Source organism: Syngnathus typhle, linkage group LG17, assembly GCF_033458585.1.
Source record: "Syngnathus typhle isolate RoL2023-S1 ecotype Sweden linkage group LG17, RoL_Styp_1.0, whole genome shotgun sequence".
NCBI lineage: Eukaryota > Metazoa > Chordata > Actinopteri > Syngnathiformes > Syngnathidae > Syngnathus > Syngnathus typhle.
Window position 1 is genome coordinate 7078447 of NC_083754.1, and position 17921 is coordinate 7096367.

Below are 17921 nucleotides of genomic sequence, written 5' to 3' on the forward strand. Positions count from 1 at the left end.
GTGGCGTCACGAAAAAGCAAAACACACTAATGCTAGCTAGCTATTACTTTGAAATAATTACACCACGTAGTCCAGTGTTGGTTTATTGCATGTTTTTATTGTCCAGGTACCTTTTTTCAAGTGTTTTCTTTTTTCTCTCTCTTGGGAGGTTATGAATGTGCTGCTGGTTGATGACACTTCATGCCGCGCATATTTACATACAAACAAACAACAATGGGAGCAATGATGACAATGATAATAATATTAAAGGCACTCTGATGGTTGCTTTATACATTTGAATGACATTTGGGAGCTTGAAACTAAAACGGCTTATCTCATAAGACTACAACATGAAAAAATGAGTTCCATAAATTAAATAATTTCCTTCAAATATGACAAATACACTGTATTAGTTTTATACTGCATCTAAAGCACAACGGGGGGTTGTCGGTTGTTGCCATGGCAACGCCTGCTTTAGGTTCTAATGTGGCGGTTCATCCAGGACTCCTTCCACTAGTTTTGTGTGCTTCCACAACACTAAATTCAAGTGACACAATTCTGCATGTTTTTAGCATGTACATTCATTAGCCTAGCATCTCATGTAAACAAATGTCAAGTCAGCAAAATAAGCGCTTCCCTGATTATATTACCTTGAAAACATTAGTGAGGCAACACAGGCTTGTCATATGGAAAACTGCAATTCAGGTACTGCCATGGCAACCCCTCAACTCTTCCTTACTAGGTCTTCATGGTAATGGTGGGAAAGCCGTTTTTAGCATGTATATTCTTTAGCGTAGCATCTGTTTACCGATAAACATCAACCAGGTGTCACACCTGCTCAAAGGGGCCAAAATAGTAACAGCTCTTACTTAATCTGCTTTCATTTACATTTAAAGGCGACAATCCTTCCAGGCACCAAAATGAGAGGCACTGACTTTGATGCTGGAATCAGATTTTTCACACACCAAAAAAAATGCTGTGGTACGTAAAGATGAACAGAACCTCGAACAGGCCAATTCTAGATCACTTTTTTTTTTTCTTAATAATAATAATCCACCACAATAACATTTGCATAGATGTTCAAATGTACATAGGATTTGTTTTGACAGCACCCTCAGCGTTAGAGGCCATTTTACTAACACTTGGTTGAAATGAATGCAGTGGCCTAATAATAATAATAATAAAAATCATTTTACAATGTCATGGTGGCCTATCAATTTGCGGTAATAAGGTATCACGATGGTGGCCTTGCTACAAGAAGCCGCCTTAAGACACGCAATTAAAACTGAGGCGCCCAAAGTGCTGCCTGACTAAAATGTCACAAAATAATAAATTACTCTTTAAGTGGCATTCAAAAATAACAAGTCATAAATATAATCCTTTTAAAAAGGATTGTGATCGTCTCCATCGGGGAAGGGGGGGCTTGGATAGGATAGCAAATTTTAAATATTTAAATAGATATAAAATGTTATTTGTTACCACAAACTGTACACGCCTGGTATCAATACATATAAAAAGAATCGCAAAGAGTGTGGTTACTTTAGAAAGATCAAGTGATTATAACACTGTAAAAAAAAAAAAAAAAATCTGCAGCGCTTTTCCGTAAGTAAACTTTACAAAGCTACATCGTGCGCAGCCATTAAGCACTTCCTTGTTTCGCTTTCCACTCACTTCCTGTTCACCTTCGCACCTTAGTCGATCTTTTCAACTTTGCCAATAATCTTCTCCTCAAAGATAGGGAGCGTGGCGTCGTCCTCGCGCACCTCCTCGAACACCACCCCGCAGTCAAACTCGTCGCTCACCTTCTTGAAATAATACCTGCCAACAACCAGTTTTTTCAATCAGTCACATGATGAGGAAACGTTCGCCACACAACATACTTGTTACAATCGTCTCCTTCCATTGCCGCCCTTATGCAGCTGAGTAAAGTCTGACCTGTAGTTTCCTTTCTTGGTCAGCAGCTCTTTAAACTGGCCGAGTGTCACCAGCCGGCCCTTGACGGACGTCCTGTACGGTATGGGCTCCCCGCAGAAGTAGTACGCCACCGTCATGCTGTTGGAAACTTGCTTTTTTGTCGCTTTATGCCTGCAGGTACACATGACATATGCAATTTAATTTAAATTTAATTTTGAAATTAAATTACATTTCAATTACATTTTAAATTAAATATCAAATTAAAAAAGGATTAAAAACACACAGATGGGAGTGAGAAAGAAAACCAAAATAGAAGATGAAGGATGCTTGTAGCTGAGCACCATCTCATAATGGGAAACAGAAGAGCGGGCTTGGAATTAAATTAAAACGAGGGTGATGGAGGGGAAATTGGGAATGCGGTCGGACATACTCGGGCTCGGAGAGCTCGCAGTCCGACACGGCGGGCACAACGCTGAGCGGCGGGAACTGTGCAGGCCTGAGTGCAGTGCGACCCCGCTGGATCACCTCCATCACATACCTGAAGGAGCCAACAACAGCCGTCTTTGTTAGACCTGCATGGGGGTTTTACTCAAAGGGATTTCACTGGGTTTGAGTTATGTTCTCGCAGTGAACCTGGACAAGGCGGGGCAAGACTGTAAAACGATGCAATCCGCTCACCTCTGCTTGGGCTGCAGCGTTCCAGACTTGATCATCTTCTCCTCCGCCAAGCGCCGACGGACCTCTTCTAGTTGGATGAGGGGGCTCGGGGCTGGGTTGGGCGGCATGGTGGGATCCTGGATGAAAGGATGCGACGGCTGCACGTTGTCCCAAGGGCAGCTGGGAGGACCCGGGACCTTCTTGGATCCGGCAGTGCTACTACAACAGAAGATGAAGACTTGAATTAAATGATTGTGGCTCTGCTAAGCTAAAGTGAAATGTAGCGTAGCAAAACACGGAGAAACTTTGCAGGAATGTTCTGGACAAAAGTATGACCGACCCGTACGTGCTCCTCTTGTGTCGGATCATCTCCTTCTGTCCTTCCATGAGCCACATCAGGATCTTCTGCTTTTTCTCCAAGTCTTCCACAGGGGCCGCTGCTTCCTCCTCACGCTTGAATGCTCGTCTGCACTGCGCGCCACTTTTGCTCCTGCACAATAGCGCCATCCTTAGTGAGGAGTGGCCAAGATGACCCATCGCTTAACAAACATACCCGTAGCCTGCATGCTCCATGTTTGTGGATCCCACACTCCAAGGTGCTTCCGCCTGGTGCACGTGATGCTTGCAGTGGTGACCCGACTCTCCCTTGAGAGCATGCCTGGATGGATGTTTAGCCTGAACGCCCCAAGGGGGCGCAGTCCCCGCCGCCCCTTTAAAAGCGTCCGGCGAGCGGGACTTGGGAGAGTGGCGGCCCGTTCGCGGCGATTGGCAGCCGGGAGTTTTCATGACCCGTTGGACGTGCTCATCCAGGATACTCTCCGGGTTCTCCTCGTGGGCGTCTCTCAGGAAGGGGCCATAGTAGTCGACGTATTTCTGCGGGTGAATACCAGCGGGGAAGCCTTCATCGCCTTCCTCTTCCTTTGGTGGGGAAAAATGAGTATTGTCACCATAAGCCTCGATTGGTTCACTCCATTTTCACCACAAGATGGCAGCATTTCATCACCAGCATGCATGCTCATTGGCGTGTTCTTTTCATTCTGATCCAAAGCAAACCAAACACTTGGCTCTGAGTTCTGAGGACCATTTCACTGGCACTCGAGCGACATCAATCGTCCGCCACGCCTTTGCCGGCTTACAAGCGCAGGTGCGCCATCTGAAAGCCAGATCGCCCGCAGAACTCGCCAACCGATTAATGTCGCACTGTTCTTTTTTTTATTTTAGCCTCCTCTTAATAGCCGGCCTCATTAATTTCACTGAAGTCTCCTTTGTAGACTTTAAACGCACCTTGACTGGTGCCTCGGGTACAGCACGGGCAAGCTCCGATGAAATGTTGTCAGTTGAAAGAATGCACAGCGCACAAGGCTTCCCATTGTGTGAATGGCGTTCACGTGCTGAATTTGGTATGAAGAGACATACCAGTCGTAATTTCCTCAGTCGCTCCTCCGTCTCCCTCTCTCTCAGGACGCCTTCCAGGCGTAGGATCAGGTTGGCGGCGAAGCGCTCCGGCGCCACGTGAATGTCCTTTGGAATCCTATTGGTGCGCTGGAAAGAGGTGCATCACAACCTTAGTACATTTATGTACCCCATGACGACATATCCTAGGAATTTTTAATCTTGCAGTGATTCCCACAGCCTTTGAAATGATCTAACGCATTATTCAATTATTTTTCTTCCAAATCTTGTGACATATGTAATTTTAGTAAGCTCCTTTTTATTTCTTTGCTTTGCTTGAAACGCCTTTAAGAGTATGCTTATGTGCCGCGACCAGCTGGTAGCAAATGCTAGTAAGCTAATGTGGCTAACTGACACTGATTATACAAACACAGAACATGTTTGATACTTACTTTTCATGATTAAGATCATAAAGCCAATATTTTATCAAAATGTGTGATTCCCCATACGGTTAATTTATGGTGACTTCATTAACAGGACACGAGAGAGGATTAGCGGTGAAAAATGCAGTCAATTCACGCCGCCACCCGATTGGTCGGCCTAATTAGGACTGGCGAGAGGCAGCCTCAGCTGCACGGGGGAGGCATCCGGCTGTCACGGGGGAGCCTTCTCGTCTGCTTGGGCGCAGCTTCCGAAAAGAAAGCAAGGTTGAGACAGCCTTCTCTTCGCCACTATTCTTACACTCCCCCACAGCACACACACACACACACACGTTAAATATGCACCATCTCCCGGGGTACACGTGAAGAGAGACAAATACGGTAGAGACAGACAGTTGAAAGAAACCGAGAGGGAAATGAGTTGGTGGTTGCGGAGGGGGGTGGGGGGGGGGGGTGGGGGGGTAACCCGTGAATAACTCACGGGAATGAGAGGCAGCGGCACGCGCCCGTTTGCTCGAACGCTTTCATGCATCTCCCGCCGATGAGGTTTGTGGTATCTGTAGGGTGGGATGCCATCTCTGGAATAAACAAAAAAGATTTTCGGAAGTGTAAACAACACTTGAAGAACCATGCTAAAAAATATCAATAATAAAAAAAATACTTACACGCTGCTGTCAGTGAGAGAAAGCGTGTCGGCGTCGCTGGACATACTCTGTTGCTCACTGTCGTTAGCGCTGGTGGCCGGAGCTAACGCATGTCCGGCGTTGGCGTAGTAGCGGTCGGCGGGCTCCCGACCAGGTGCATGTCTGGAACAAATGAACAAGGGTGTACCTCAAGGTTCTGTCCGAGGTACCATGTTAATTCTGCAAGTAATTTAGAGCCAAATTCTGTGCATGTAGATTAAAAAAGGTGCATAGCTCTGTGTGAATTCTCTGGTCAAGTCAGAACTGCCACTTTTCGTCTTCGTTGGTACCGCTCGACATAAGGCAGGATCTATATACCTTCTGAGATTGAAATAGCATCTTGATCTAGATACTTTGACTATTGATGAATGGTAATTTTTGGACCTGAATAATCAAGGGGTGTTCCGCAGGGTACGTTACCAACACCACTCCTGTTTGTTCTTTTCACCAATCAAAGAAAATTTCATTTGCGCTATTGCTAGCCACCATCCAGCTGCGGTGTTGTCTACATAGTACGGCAAATTTTAACAAGCCATTTTTTGCGCGTCGAACATCTCCAGACATTCACTTGACATCACTCACATTCTGCTTTTGACGTTGCCGAGAATACTTCTGACAACGCTTCGCGCGCATGAATTATAGATGTTCGGCATCGTCTTTTTTATTCACATTGGAAGTCCCGAAAGCATTCGACTGGGCTCCCTTCGTGTTTAGAATGCACATGCTTCCAGAAGGGGTAAAAAAAAAAAAAAAAGAGGCTCAGTGAGAAAAACCTTTGCAGCCGGCTAATTCTTTTAGCCCTTAATAATGGAAATGTATGCAACAAGCAGAGTGCAGCGCTCGAAATAAGGGGACATGAGGGAATTCCGAGAGGGAAAAGGTGAGGTTTGTAGAAAGGCCTAAACGTCAATAGACAAAGGAGCGAGGAGTCTTTTTGTACAAAGCCAAGATAATTGATTCTTGAATTAGTGATCATACCTTTCTTTCTACCTGCCGCCATTCTTTATACATCACACGAGCGTGAATGCGCACGCCTGAAAGCGCTGCAGCAGTGAGCCTATGTGCAGACCTATTTTTCTTCTTGCCTGAGATTTCATACATGATCAATATTGATGACCAGCACTCGCCTTTAGTTACAAGTCTACGGATGGAATGTGTCTCAGTACGCTTGCTTTGCTAGCTTTTAACTTTCCTGTGTGAGTCGTTCCCCGTAAACTCTCAATCTTTTAAGGCTTTGGTTGTGGTATCTTTTCAATATTGATATTATTGAGAAGAAAGCTAACTAAAGCTGGCTGGCTATATTTCTAGCTAAAATGGCAGGACGAGAAGCTCTGACTTTGAAAGTGGAAAGCTTCCCTGCAGACTCCTCGTCAGCCCACCATAAGTACTTGGAATTCTTCATGCATCGTCTGCCTCTTATCTCCAGCTACACACATTTCATCTCACATTTCGGGCAGCTCTCTTGCTTTTCCAATTCAGTAGTTGGCAAAGGAAAGCTTAGAGGGTGAGAATGAAGCCGTGAGGTGTTACCTGTACTCTTCCTGGAATCTTCGATGCGATGGCGTCTCTGTGAGAAGCCTCTGAGTGAGTCTGGGCACGAGGTCACAATCGGCAGGTTCTTCCGACTCACATCTCCACTCCTCGTGCTCGGTTAACGTGGGCAAATATCCAGCCAGATTCTTTGTGTCGGACAAAAGTGGGCTTTGATCGGCGTAAGGCTTGGGACTCTCGCCCCCTACCTGAGCGTGTTCCAAGTATATATCCGATTTAAGAAATAAAGGGTAGGTGTTTTCCTCCATCGTGGTCTGAATCTCCGTCTGGGCCTGGTCGAACATGGCCGGATCGATATGCAGCTTCATCACGGAGTCTTTGATGAAGGACTTAGTCGCCGTTTTGATCTGCCTGGAAACGATGCCCTTGTTGTCCAGGATGTACTTCTTATAAATGGCTTTGGCTAGTTTTAGCCGCTTCTCGTCGTTGCCCTCGCCGGCTTCCAGTTTGCGGAAACCGCTGCAGGCGAACCAAAAGTCCAGCAGGTCGGCGCACGCTTCCTGCTTGAGAAACGTCCTGAACAGATGGATGCCGTCCTGGTCGTCCAGCAGCGAGTGAAGCGACTCGGCCCATCTCAGGAAAGGCGGCGTGGGGGAAGCGCTGCCTTCCGGTTCGTAGCCCAAGTCCTGGTCCGGCCGCCTGGGCGTGGCCACGGACGCCTCGCATTTGAGGCTTTTGTTGTGGCACTCGGTGAGCACCAGCTCGCCCTCTTCCCCGGGGACTGGAGGTCTGGGCGCGTCCTCATTGAAGCTGCCGCCCGGGTCCACCAGGAAGCCCCCGTGGTTGCTCACGTTCATAGTCCCGGCATCCAAGTAGAACGTGGCCGTGGAGCCCCGACAACACGATTGCGAGATCTGGAAGCCTACTTACGCCGCAGCAAAGCAACTCCTGCATAGGAAGGGAAATAGAATTCCATAAGAACACTCGGCCATAAGCGTGCATTCCGTTTAGATTATTCTGCACACTCAGCGTTTTCATGGAGGACTCAAGTGGCCAATTCCAAGCCGAACACTAAAATTAATTTAGATTCAGCAAAAAATCCAAAGGAGGTGAATATTTCATAAATCAGCTTCGTAAAGGATGTCACGAGTTAATAATGTGTCACATTTTGCTCTGATAAGTGTATCATGATAAAAGATTCACTTGAGATTTGGAGTATTAATTAAAGCGTGCTATTAGCTCACATTAGCTTTTTGAATTCATTCTTGCATCACGCTACAATTGCTCGTGCTTATTGCTCGCTGAAGCTTCAGTGTCACCATTTTAAGGGTCGTTCAAGGACAAGTGTGTATCAAAGATGCCAAGGAGCGCATGTGTCTCGTTTTTAAGGTGTGGTTTTGATTTGCATCGATAAGAGTCTCTAAAATGTTACATGTTTGTGATGTTAGCTGTCGACACGCTCCAGCTCGAGCTGCTTTGAATGCTCCGCAAGAAATATCGGATGCCATCGCAGGCTGCTTCGGGGCACACCCACGCCTCGCGTGCACACCAAACATGATTTTATCGAGCGAATTAAAAAGCAGATGTGCAGAGGCAAGGCTTTGTTAGGAATTGTAAACCGCTGTCATGCTGGACTTAACAAAAGTTGGACAGAGGCATTTGTGCATTTATTGTTATTCATCAGGCTATGATTATTTAACGTTGATTGTTTGGGTATAAAATAATCATAGTGAATGTTCTAAAGGTAACATTGCTGGCTTTTGACGTTGCATGGATGCTGTTTGTTTTGGGCGCTTTATTTCATTCAGTATTATAACCTAAATCGGTTCAGTTCCTGGGTTTGAATCTTGTAGAATCTGCAACGGCATGGACTATATAAAAAAATGAATGAATGGATGGATGCCCTAGTGTGAATTTGAGTTTTTCCATTTAATATCAAAACTACTCTGAGATACATATGCGGCTAAGGGCGTAAGATTAAATTTGGATCTGGTATAACGGCGTCGCTATTGGTACCGGTTGCTGTTTCAGCTCGCGCATTGATATTCAGATTCGCTGACCTGCTATCGCAGGTGCGTCTTTTGGCAGGTCGGTGGAACAAAATGTCGCGCGCTTAATATTTATTCTCCAACGTTGGTTGAGGGAGCCTTGTCACATTCATGTCAAAACTGAACATGAGAGCGGCGGTCAAAGTGGGGGAGGGGCGCGTGAAACTAACTCCGTGTACACACATATTACACACACATAATACACACATGCTATACGCACACAGTAAACCAGCAGGCCTCCGAGCGGCACACCGACAAGTGCACAACTTTGTGCCACTGTTCACCCGCTGACATGCCCGCCTCCGCCGTCCGCGCGCACATAAAGTAGTCCGCGCGTGAGGCGAGTCCACCGCCGACACTTCCGCGGGCGTCGAGGGGTGTGTGGGGTGCCCACGCGGGACAATTCCGTGCCCGTTTCCGAGCGGATATACAACGAGCAGCAAAGCGACAGTAGCGCACGCATTTGATCTCTTCTCACCCTCCCTCTCGCTCCCTCGCCCCTCTCCACTGACGACCGCAATCTCTCCTCCGCTGTCAGCGCGAGCTCTCAAAGCAAAGTGACAAATACTTCACCTTCTCGGCCCCGCAGAACGCAGCGGGCATCTGGACCGGAACCAGCAGTCGCGTTGCACGGTGTCATACTTGAGGATGGCGAGAGTTTTTTAAGCGTAACAAAGAGGACAGTCGGCGGCTGTCAGCTTGGCTGTCTCCCTTCTTTTCTAATGTGTCTGCTGCAAGATGGTGCGCGGCGCCCCTAGCGGCCAATGAGCGCGTTGCTGCTACTGCCGACAAACGACGTTGTACATGACTATTGAGACAGTGACAAATATTTGGATACAAGCCGCAGCTTTGTGTGAGCGTGTGTGTTTGTGTGTGTGTATATGCGTGTGCGTTTATTTATTCAGTAATGTATCATCAACCAAGCCAATAAAAAAACCCAGTTGTTTTAGTTTCACGAGCTGACAACAGAAGTTTAAACACAGTTAATTAACAGCATGTTTAATTTATCATGGTAAACTATCTGAAGATGAATACATAGGGAGGTCTTTATAGCATTTGCTCATCATTAACTTCACAAGCAAGGAAGGGACACTTAACTTTCCTTTTAACACGGCACAATCATTTCCTGTGTTGTGCTGCACAAAGCCCATTCGGCACTTTAAATTATGTCATCGTTGTGACTTTAAAGTACAAAGTGAGACGAAACGAGGCAAATATTGCCAAAGAGGCCTTCTCAGATCCGCTCTCGGAGCTGGCAGCTCGTGAGCGCTCTCGCGCCGTTCTACTGCACCTGAGATAAATGCTGGAAGGGCATAACACATACGGACAAATTGTTGGCGAATATGGATCAAAACGCTCGATAGCAATACAAAGTCCCAGAATTCCTTTTCTTTCCTTTAGTGTGTTGGCAACAGTTTGACGATGATCACAAAGATTTTTTTGTTTGTTTGTGATAGACTCCACACATAAAAAATAATCGCTAAGAGTTAAGATGACCAACACCGTGCACATAATGCCAAGTCAGTAATTGCTAGAAGAAGAAACAGAAAAAGCTAGGCTAATTTAGCGTTAGCATATTTGGTAACTCCGATTCGATTCGAGCCTCAGGATGACTTGCCGTTGGAAATTTTGAACTGGTTTAACATTTTTGATTATCCGTCACAACCAGTAAGCGAGACTTTTCTGACTTGAAGCGGAAATTCAAAAAAATAAATAAAATCTTTTACCTCATGGTTGAAGGCCTCCCCTCTGGATCCTCCAGCCGTACGTCCAAATACTGACGATCCCATAGCTAAGTTACGACATATCTCATGTTGACGTAAAATCCACCTCGGGGAAATTCCAGCAAAGTTTGAACGTGGCTGGAGTTGGTCTTTACCATCCATTTGTACCTGAAAGAGAAGAAAGTCTTTGAAACCCACAACTCGTATTACACGTCAACACATTTGACTAAAAGCGATGACAGCTGCAAAGCTGAGTGAAACTGATGTTTTTGTTTGTCCAGATGGAGAATTGCAGATGCGTTAAGAATCTCTTTCAAATATTTAGCTAAAGCGTCACATTCTTAGCGCCGGACCACTTGAGTGTTTTACTCCCGTCGGGGCTTCTCATAGGCCTTTTGTTCCACGTGTCAATGTGGATTTGGGTGCTTGTGTTTAGGCCTCGTATGAAATAGGCTTATCTCCGCTATGGATGAACAAAAGCCCATTAAGATGTTTGGAGGAACGCTTGGATCACAAAGATGTCCGTCCTCCAAAGCACTACAAAAATATGCCTCTGGATATCCTGCTGATGTTCTTTGTCCTGGCTGAATGTTTCATGACTAGCAAACCTCAAAGTGGATTAAACAGCGGCATCAAGCAAATTCCAGATTTATTGAGGAACTGCTAAGGAACAAGCTCCGCTCGGATAAATTGATGAAATAAGATCGGCGACACAAAAGCAAGATGTCCGATGTTCGGATCGTCACACTTTGGTTGGTTGGATGGAAGAGCACAATGAAATCAAGCCTTGTTGGTCTCCAGCCGCCTTTCGACGGGATGCACATTCGTCGGTCACATCAAATGATGTGCTTTGCTTTTGATGACGATCCAGACACGGCAGAACCGGCTTGGCGCCAACGCTAAAGACAGACAATGGACCGACCGCGAGCGGCGCCAAAGAACCAGACGTCCTACCTGCCGCTCTCGCTTCCTGTGGGCTTCCCGGTTCTCCGCCGCTGGACTACGACTCGGGCTGCCTCTTCCTTGGTCCGCAGCAAAGACCGCCACCGCCATCTTTAATCACCGGCGAGTCCATCTGTCGAGGATTCTTCCCTTTCCAGTCCTCTCTTTCTCTGTTCCAGCCCCTCTCTGTGTGGCTGGTGGCGGGGCGGGGAGGGGTGCTCTCATTTTCCATCCGGCATCAAAACGGTGTATTGACAGGCTGGCGGCCCGCCCAGCAGGGGGGCATCTTGAACACGTTGCATTGGCTCTTGTCCTGCGGATTGACTGGGAGAGGCCACAGAAGCGTTTGGGCTCTCCAAGTTTGAGGTTCTACATGGTTGTCCCTGAACGCATATTTGTCGTGGCTGAGGAGATTTCTGCGGGGCTCATAATTTGTGAAGTGAAAATGAGACAGATGGGGAGGGGGGGGCATTTGAAGTGACGTGAGGGATGATGCCCTTTTGTTGCTTTATTATCAGCTGCTTATCCTTCACTTGGATTTCACACCGGCACGTCCGGTTCTGGTCAGGGTCACATCAAGCCAAGCCCATTCACAATGACCCGTTTTGTTTTCTGCCACTGAAATAAGTTTGACTTTCACTTTTTCTTTCACTCAGCCACGTACAATATTGGTTTGCTTGAACTTTCAATCAGACTTTCTGCATTGCATTTCAATTTGTTGACCTGTTCCTGCCACCGTCACTTGTGTGCAGCTTTTGTTCGATCACTTTTTGAAAGCTTTTGTTGTTTGCAAGCCAGTTAACTTAAAAGTTGTCAACAAATGTGCAAATCACCAACAAAACACACATTTTAGCTGCAAATTTATGCCACTTAAGTGAATGTCTCATTTTTTCTTTGGCATCAGGAGATTTTTACAACCTTCAACTTAATTTTATTTATTCAGTGGTCAGTAAACTTTTTACACCCAAAAAAAAAATAGGCACTGTAGTTTTAGTTTAGTGACCCTGTCAAGACTCATATTAATATACAGCACCATAGTAGGCGTCAGTATCCAAGAATGAAACAAGCTCAAGGTTTTATTCTTGAAATTAAAATATTTAATGTTATTGTAATGCAATTGTAAGACAATGTAACATCATGCACAGTTTAAACATTATTTCCTTTAAATGAAAAATAAACTAACTGTGTTTCAATTAAAATTTATTGTATGTAACATTTGAACAAAAAACCTAAATGTTCTTAAAAATGACATCAACATGTAAATTATGTTTGTTACACATCATTGAAGTATCGTTGTTTATAAATGCTGTTGACACAATTTTATGTATGTAAACGGGTATAATCAATTTTTACATCTATCGAATCACTTGGTTCTCGCCAGAGTGGCTGCATTATAAACGCCATATATGACGCCATCGGCGCAGGCGCGGTGGCCAAGTGGTAAGGCGTCGGTCTCGTAAACCGAAGATCGCGGGTTCGAACCCCGTCCGTGCCTTTTACACAAAATGCTGTGTATTACAAAGGGTCAGTTTTAGAATTATCGAAAGATGCTGTGAATCATCGGCATGATTGCGCAATTGTGAGTTCCTACCTGTAGAGCCTTTAAGACGTCAATGTCCAAGTACAGGTTTTATCTAAATAAAACACTTCCGATGTTTTTGTCCGTCGTACAGAGAAATAGTTAAGTGGCTGTGTACTCGGCGACGTACCCCTCATTGTTCAAACGGTAATTATGAAACTGCTTGGCGTCACTACTGCAGTCTAGATTGGTAAGAATATGGCGCCACCTCTTGGCACTTTCGGGTAGTTCGCTTAAATCACAAATGGTACAAGACGTCCTCGCTTTACATTTCTTAAGTACGAACGGAACGTAAGAAGGCACGCTCTGTTACCGCTTCACATACTTTTATCGTATGTTTTCTAGCCATGTCATGCCTTGCGAAAGTATTCGCCCCCCTTGAACCTTTCAACATTTCGCCACATTTCAGGCTTCAAACATAAAGATATAACATTTTAATTTTTTATCAAGAATCAACAACAAGTGGGACACAATCGTGAAGTGGAACGAAATTTATTGGATAATTTAAACTTTTTTAAACAAATATAAAACTGAAAAGTGGGGCGTGCAATATTATTCGGCCCCCTTCCGCTAATACTTTGTAGCGCCACCTTTTGCTGCAATTACAGCTGCAAGTCGCTTGGGGTATATCTCTACCAGTTTTGTTGGCTTGATGTGACAAGGAGTAGGAGTCGTCAACGGGAGGGGTTGAGCTGAGGCCGGCGGCCAGGGCGGCTCTGGTCCGGCGACGAACGGGTAGGGAGGCGTGTCGGGAGAGGGTGCCCCCTACAGGGTGGGGGAGGCCAATCAAACGGCCGGTTAGAGCAGTGCTTCACAACCGCAACTCAGCCAAGGCACATTTTTGACACGAGAAAAACATTTGAAACAATGTTTTCACTTCTTGGTGGTGGAGTTGACTGTATTGACTTTTTGATCCATTTTGTTTGGCTGTGTGCTGTGCGATTTTTCCCATGTCAAATATGTGCCTCGGCTCAGTTGTATTTTGGGTTAACACTGCGTGAGAGGTCAAAGGTGAGGAGAAGCCCATGCAGGCAGCACGCGGAACGGCTGGAATGATGTGCTTAGTTTGAAGCTAAATCACGTGATTGGCATCGGGCCTCACCGACTCGCCGGCTGATGACCTCGACGATGGAGGGCGGGAAAAAGCCCACGCGGTCCGTCCCCCGCTGGTTGTCGTGGATGGGACCTTTCCATCGCCCGTCGGCGCCGTGTTAGCTTAGCACACCAGCTTCTACTTCCACTTACAAGTTCGCATCATTGTTTGAATTAGATGAACTTCGCTTTGCGTCAAATTGACTTGGCCAGACAACAAGATTCTTTTATAGGTCATCCAGAGTTCACCCAGCCCCCCATCTGCTCAAAATGAACCCAAATTGGTACCGTTCGTTTGTGCTGGTTTGTGCAGCAAAAATTTTCGTTTGTGCTGCTTCTGTTTCGGAGATATTACACATTTATTTTATAGGGATGATGTCAGGTAGCCCCGCCCCCTTGTTTACTTCCAAACAACCCAAATAGTGCCGTTCGTTACAGAGGGGGCTGATTAACGCGTGTTTCTATCAGCGGATTTTTCACTTCTAAAAAGTTTGGGCCAGGACTGTTTGAGCCCTTGCGTAGCACTGCCGCTGTGTCACTTCGAAACAAAGCCGCTAATGATGCTGGTAGTACGTGTGGGCCTTTGTCATCTTCGTCAGCCCGTGATCAATCTTTATGTAAAAAGCCGCGTCGCGCTGCTGACGTCACTTGAAATTCGAATTACATCCGCACATAGTATGTCACATACTGCCATGACCTACAAAAAAGTGTTTCTTCATAGTTATATAATTGTTGCCGGTGATATTTTGATTTCATCACGGGCACGCAATTAACTAATTTGCGCAGTGGCGTAAGAATGAATCATCACGCTATGTTTTCCTTTTGTTTTATATTTACAAGTGTTCTCATAGACTCGACTACAACTTTGTGGTAACTTGACGTAGTTTTCTTGTTTTTAATTTCCAAAAGAAAAAACAAACAGGATGGCCAATGAACACCAAAGAAGCTAATTTTCCATTCACCATCCTTCACAAACATTAAAGTTAAGGCTTGGTGCATGATTCAGTAAAAAAAAAACACCACCCTGTGATGTAATAGACTTTTAAAAAAATTAAATAGAAACTCCAGAGTTGCTCACTGTTCTCAAATAGCCAAAAGACCAATTTTACTATTACCACTGTTTATGTCAATTAGTGGCCATTGATTATATATCACATTTACTTCCATCGTTATAAATTTTGATTTGAATCAATAAATGGAACACATCGGATTGTGGTTGCCACACCACCAATTTGGCCACAGGGTGTATTTCTTGTTGTAGGGTGCCTTTCTCAGGCACTTGGCAGCGTCTCGGTCACACTTACACAAAATCTTCTCACACTCCTCCGTCAAATCATCTGCAAACGATGACACACGAGGAAAAAGACAAATTATTCAGAACAAGGAAGCTTTTCGCGTAGATTTCAATTGTCTGCTTTTTCAGACACACCTTTAGATAAATATTTAAAGGTGTGTTTGAAGGTAGGAGACCAATTATTGCTCAAAAGAGAAAAGAAAAAAAAAACAATACCACAATCAGCTGTCTTGTCGTCACATGTCCAATCGTAGCGGTCGGTTTTGGTACTGCAGCCTTGACTCTCGGCCCTGCCGTAGCAGCAGTCATGCTTGTGGCAGCACCTGTGGCCAAAACGAATATTTTCTTTATCGTGTGTGAGGGTTCAACCGAATTTAGGTTTAAGGCAGGGTCGCAAAGTGCTGGGTGGTTATTTTAAAGTCTGGCTCGGGGGCGTGGTCACAAGCGTGGTTAGTTTGAAGATTTGAGGTTAGAAAGCACGAAAAAATGGAGGCAATTAAGATCTGGCTGTGGAATTGGGAACCTGGAGATTCAAAGGCGCTTATTCACACCCTGGCTGCCACATAATGTATAGGCGGGTCATATATAGGGTGTCAACTGGGATTTTTTTAGGACTATAATATGGTACACCCATATTTACAGCAAGTGTCCAAAGCAGCCTTGAAATTGTGTGCCAAAAAAAAAAACACTCACCAGTCGGCTTGGTCCCGCGGCCAGCCGTTGCCCCCGAGTCCGCAGTAGCACCCGTACGAGACGTAAGCCAAAGGTGATCTCCCCGTACTGCAAGTGATGATTCCCGCCAGCTCCAGCAAACCTCTTTTAGGTCGCTGGGATGGGAGAGCCGACGCAGAAGCCGCTGAAACCGACATGGCAGAGGAAGAGCTCAGATTGACACTTTATGACACGATACCTAAGTAGACTTAGGTCATACTTTAAAGAACTGCTTGGAAATGAGCGGTAGCACAAACATAAGACATTTTTGTCAACAAAGAGAACCCTGAAGTGACTTTACATGTACTCAACTGCTCATATATGTAAAGATTTCAAAGTTGAATAGTTTCAGAGTTTTTTTTTAGACACCCCCCACAATAGCACTTCAGTCACGGCTGGGTTGGCATTTTGGTGTTTTTAAAAAGCCATTTCCAAAACCAAAAGCCAATCCACACGTGCCAGGAAACTCACTCCACTTCTTCAAAGTAAAAAATAACCATGGCAATTCATGTGTCCGATTAACTCACTTGATCGACATTTTTCATGGAATTGTTTTGAGACATCGGTCAGCACACATTCAAAAATACATTCAGAGAAATTTCAGTTCTCTCAATTCAGGCTGTTATTTTTCGCTGACTAGTTTTAAGATTTAAAACCGACTCTCGTTTTCCTCCTACTTGAATTAAACTTACCTGCAAAGAGCAAAAGTGCATAGTGAAAGGCAGTCATGGCACGCGGCAGGCAGGCAGGCTGCTGAGCTGCGCACTGCTCACCTCCGCCTTGTGTGTGCGTGCGTGTGTGTGTGTCGCGTGGAGGGTTGATCTTATTTTAGATGTCTGAATAATCTCCTCAGAATCCTGATTGGCCAGCTAAATCAATCCAGTCAAACTGGTTAAATTGGCCTGACTGCTAATTGTTTTTTCTTTGATACCACTACATTTATTGACTTAGTCGTAATTCATCGTTATTTTTTAAGAATATATATTCAGCGGTGTCACACAGAAACAAAAACATACGTAATGTTCTAATAACAGGACTCAGACTCTTATTATTATGTTGGGGTGATAATTGCTCATCGCAAGATAAGCAACTTTCCTTTCTCTCCTTTCTTTCTCAGACGTTGTGGTATCTTGTTATTTGTGTTTAAATTATCTTTTGTTGTAAGGGTACAAATAATAAATGCATTTTGTCCTGTTTATATCTTCGCCACTGTTCTACAGTCAGCGTTGTCGTCATGTACAGTATGCGTACAACTCGAAATAATGTAACCACTGTAAAACGTAAAAACATACAAACTCCACTGCTTATATAATAGAAATAAACTGCTTTATTATATCGAAAAAAAAAAACATCGGAAAAAATGGCCCATTCTAATACTTTTGACAAGTAGAGCACTCGTAATAGAACTAGTACTTCGTCTCTTCGCCAGAGGGGTCAGTATTTTGCTGAAGTTGAACGCACTTGTTGTTTATTCAGTAACGAAGAAGAACGAGCTAAAGGCGGCCCCTTAGCAGTGCTACACATTTAGCTATTTTGTAAACATATTTTTTTCCCAGCGAAATCGAAACTTTGCTCTTTCCTTCTCGGATGTTGCTGGAATTGAGGATTGTTTTTCTGATACCTCCATTCAAGTAAGTGTACACTGTTGCTAGGGATAAACAGTTTGGGATGTTTGCCGAACCCCCCCAAAAAAGGAAAGAAAATGAATGATGGAAGAAGTCGCTATTGTCTGCGTAGGAGAAACTAGTTAAACTTGGGGCATGTCATTGTTATCTCGGCGTCCAGTCTAGAATCTCCGCCAGGTAGCAAGCACCAAGATGCTAGTTACGTCCGGGTTAGTAAACTCGTGCGTTTCCCAATCAGGATTCCCAATTGTAGTGCAACATTGTGGCCATGAGCGCACAACTGCTAACCATAAATATACAGCGGTGGTGGGGGTACCACACGTGCGCCAATGTCATGCGTCTATCATCGG

The 17921-nt window shown here is 45.0% G+C and overlaps 3 protein-coding genes and 1 non-coding gene across 15 annotated transcripts in view; 2 read left to right on the top strand and 2 right to left on the bottom strand.

Annotated features, from left to right (window-relative positions):
* The window catches only part of zc3h7a (zinc finger CCCH-type containing 7A), a 48037-nt gene that overhangs the window by 23185 nt on the left and 6931 nt on the right, over positions 1-17921 (top strand). Inside the window, exon 1 of one of the 10 annotated variants that reach the window (XM_061302721.1) lies at positions 17405-17577. The exons of the other annotated variants lie outside the window; for them this stretch is intronic. The gene's annotated coding sequence lies outside the window, so the exon portion shown is untranslated. Of the gene's footprint in view, positions 1-17404; positions 17578-17921 lie in introns of those variants that run through there. 10 annotated transcript variants of the gene reach the window in all.
* On the bottom strand, positions 78-9373 carry axin1 (axin 1). 3 transcript variants are annotated; one of them, XM_061302726.1, is made up of 11 exons: positions 9178-9373; positions 6596-7504; positions 5048-5188; positions 4864-4960; positions 3967-4092; positions 3104-3468; positions 2891-3040; positions 2572-2766; positions 2324-2431; positions 1915-2064; positions 78-1797 (listed from the first exon to the last, which is right to left on the bottom strand). In XM_061302726.1, exons 2-11 carry the CDS (start codon positions 7411-7413, stop codon positions 1671-1673), a joined length of 2277 nt encoding a protein of 758 aa, XP_061158710.1. In that variant the 5' UTR covers positions 7414-7504; positions 9178-9373; the 3' UTR covers positions 78-1670. The 3 variants fall into 3 exon arrangements, with proteins under 3 accessions (XP_061158710.1, XP_061158708.1, XP_061158709.1); XM_061302724.1 differs by having other exon boundaries at positions 2572-2769; positions 9178-9372; XM_061302725.1 differs by lacking the exon at positions 9178-9373 and adding an exon at positions 8825-9037 and having other exon boundaries at positions 2572-2769.
* Positions 12694-12765, top strand: trnat-cgu (transfer RNA threonine (anticodon CGU)). Its single transcript has one exon. It is a non-coding gene; the product is annotated as a tRNA-Thr (tRNA).
* On the bottom strand, positions 14752-16750 carry pla2g10 (phospholipase A2 group X). The gene is made up of 4 exons (XM_061302744.1): positions 16639-16750; positions 15929-16091; positions 15452-15558; positions 14752-15278 (listed from the first exon to the last, which is right to left on the bottom strand). Exons 1-4 carry the CDS (start codon positions 16673-16675, stop codon positions 15130-15132), a joined length of 456 nt encoding a protein of 151 aa, XP_061158728.1. The 5' UTR covers positions 16676-16750; the 3' UTR covers positions 14752-15129.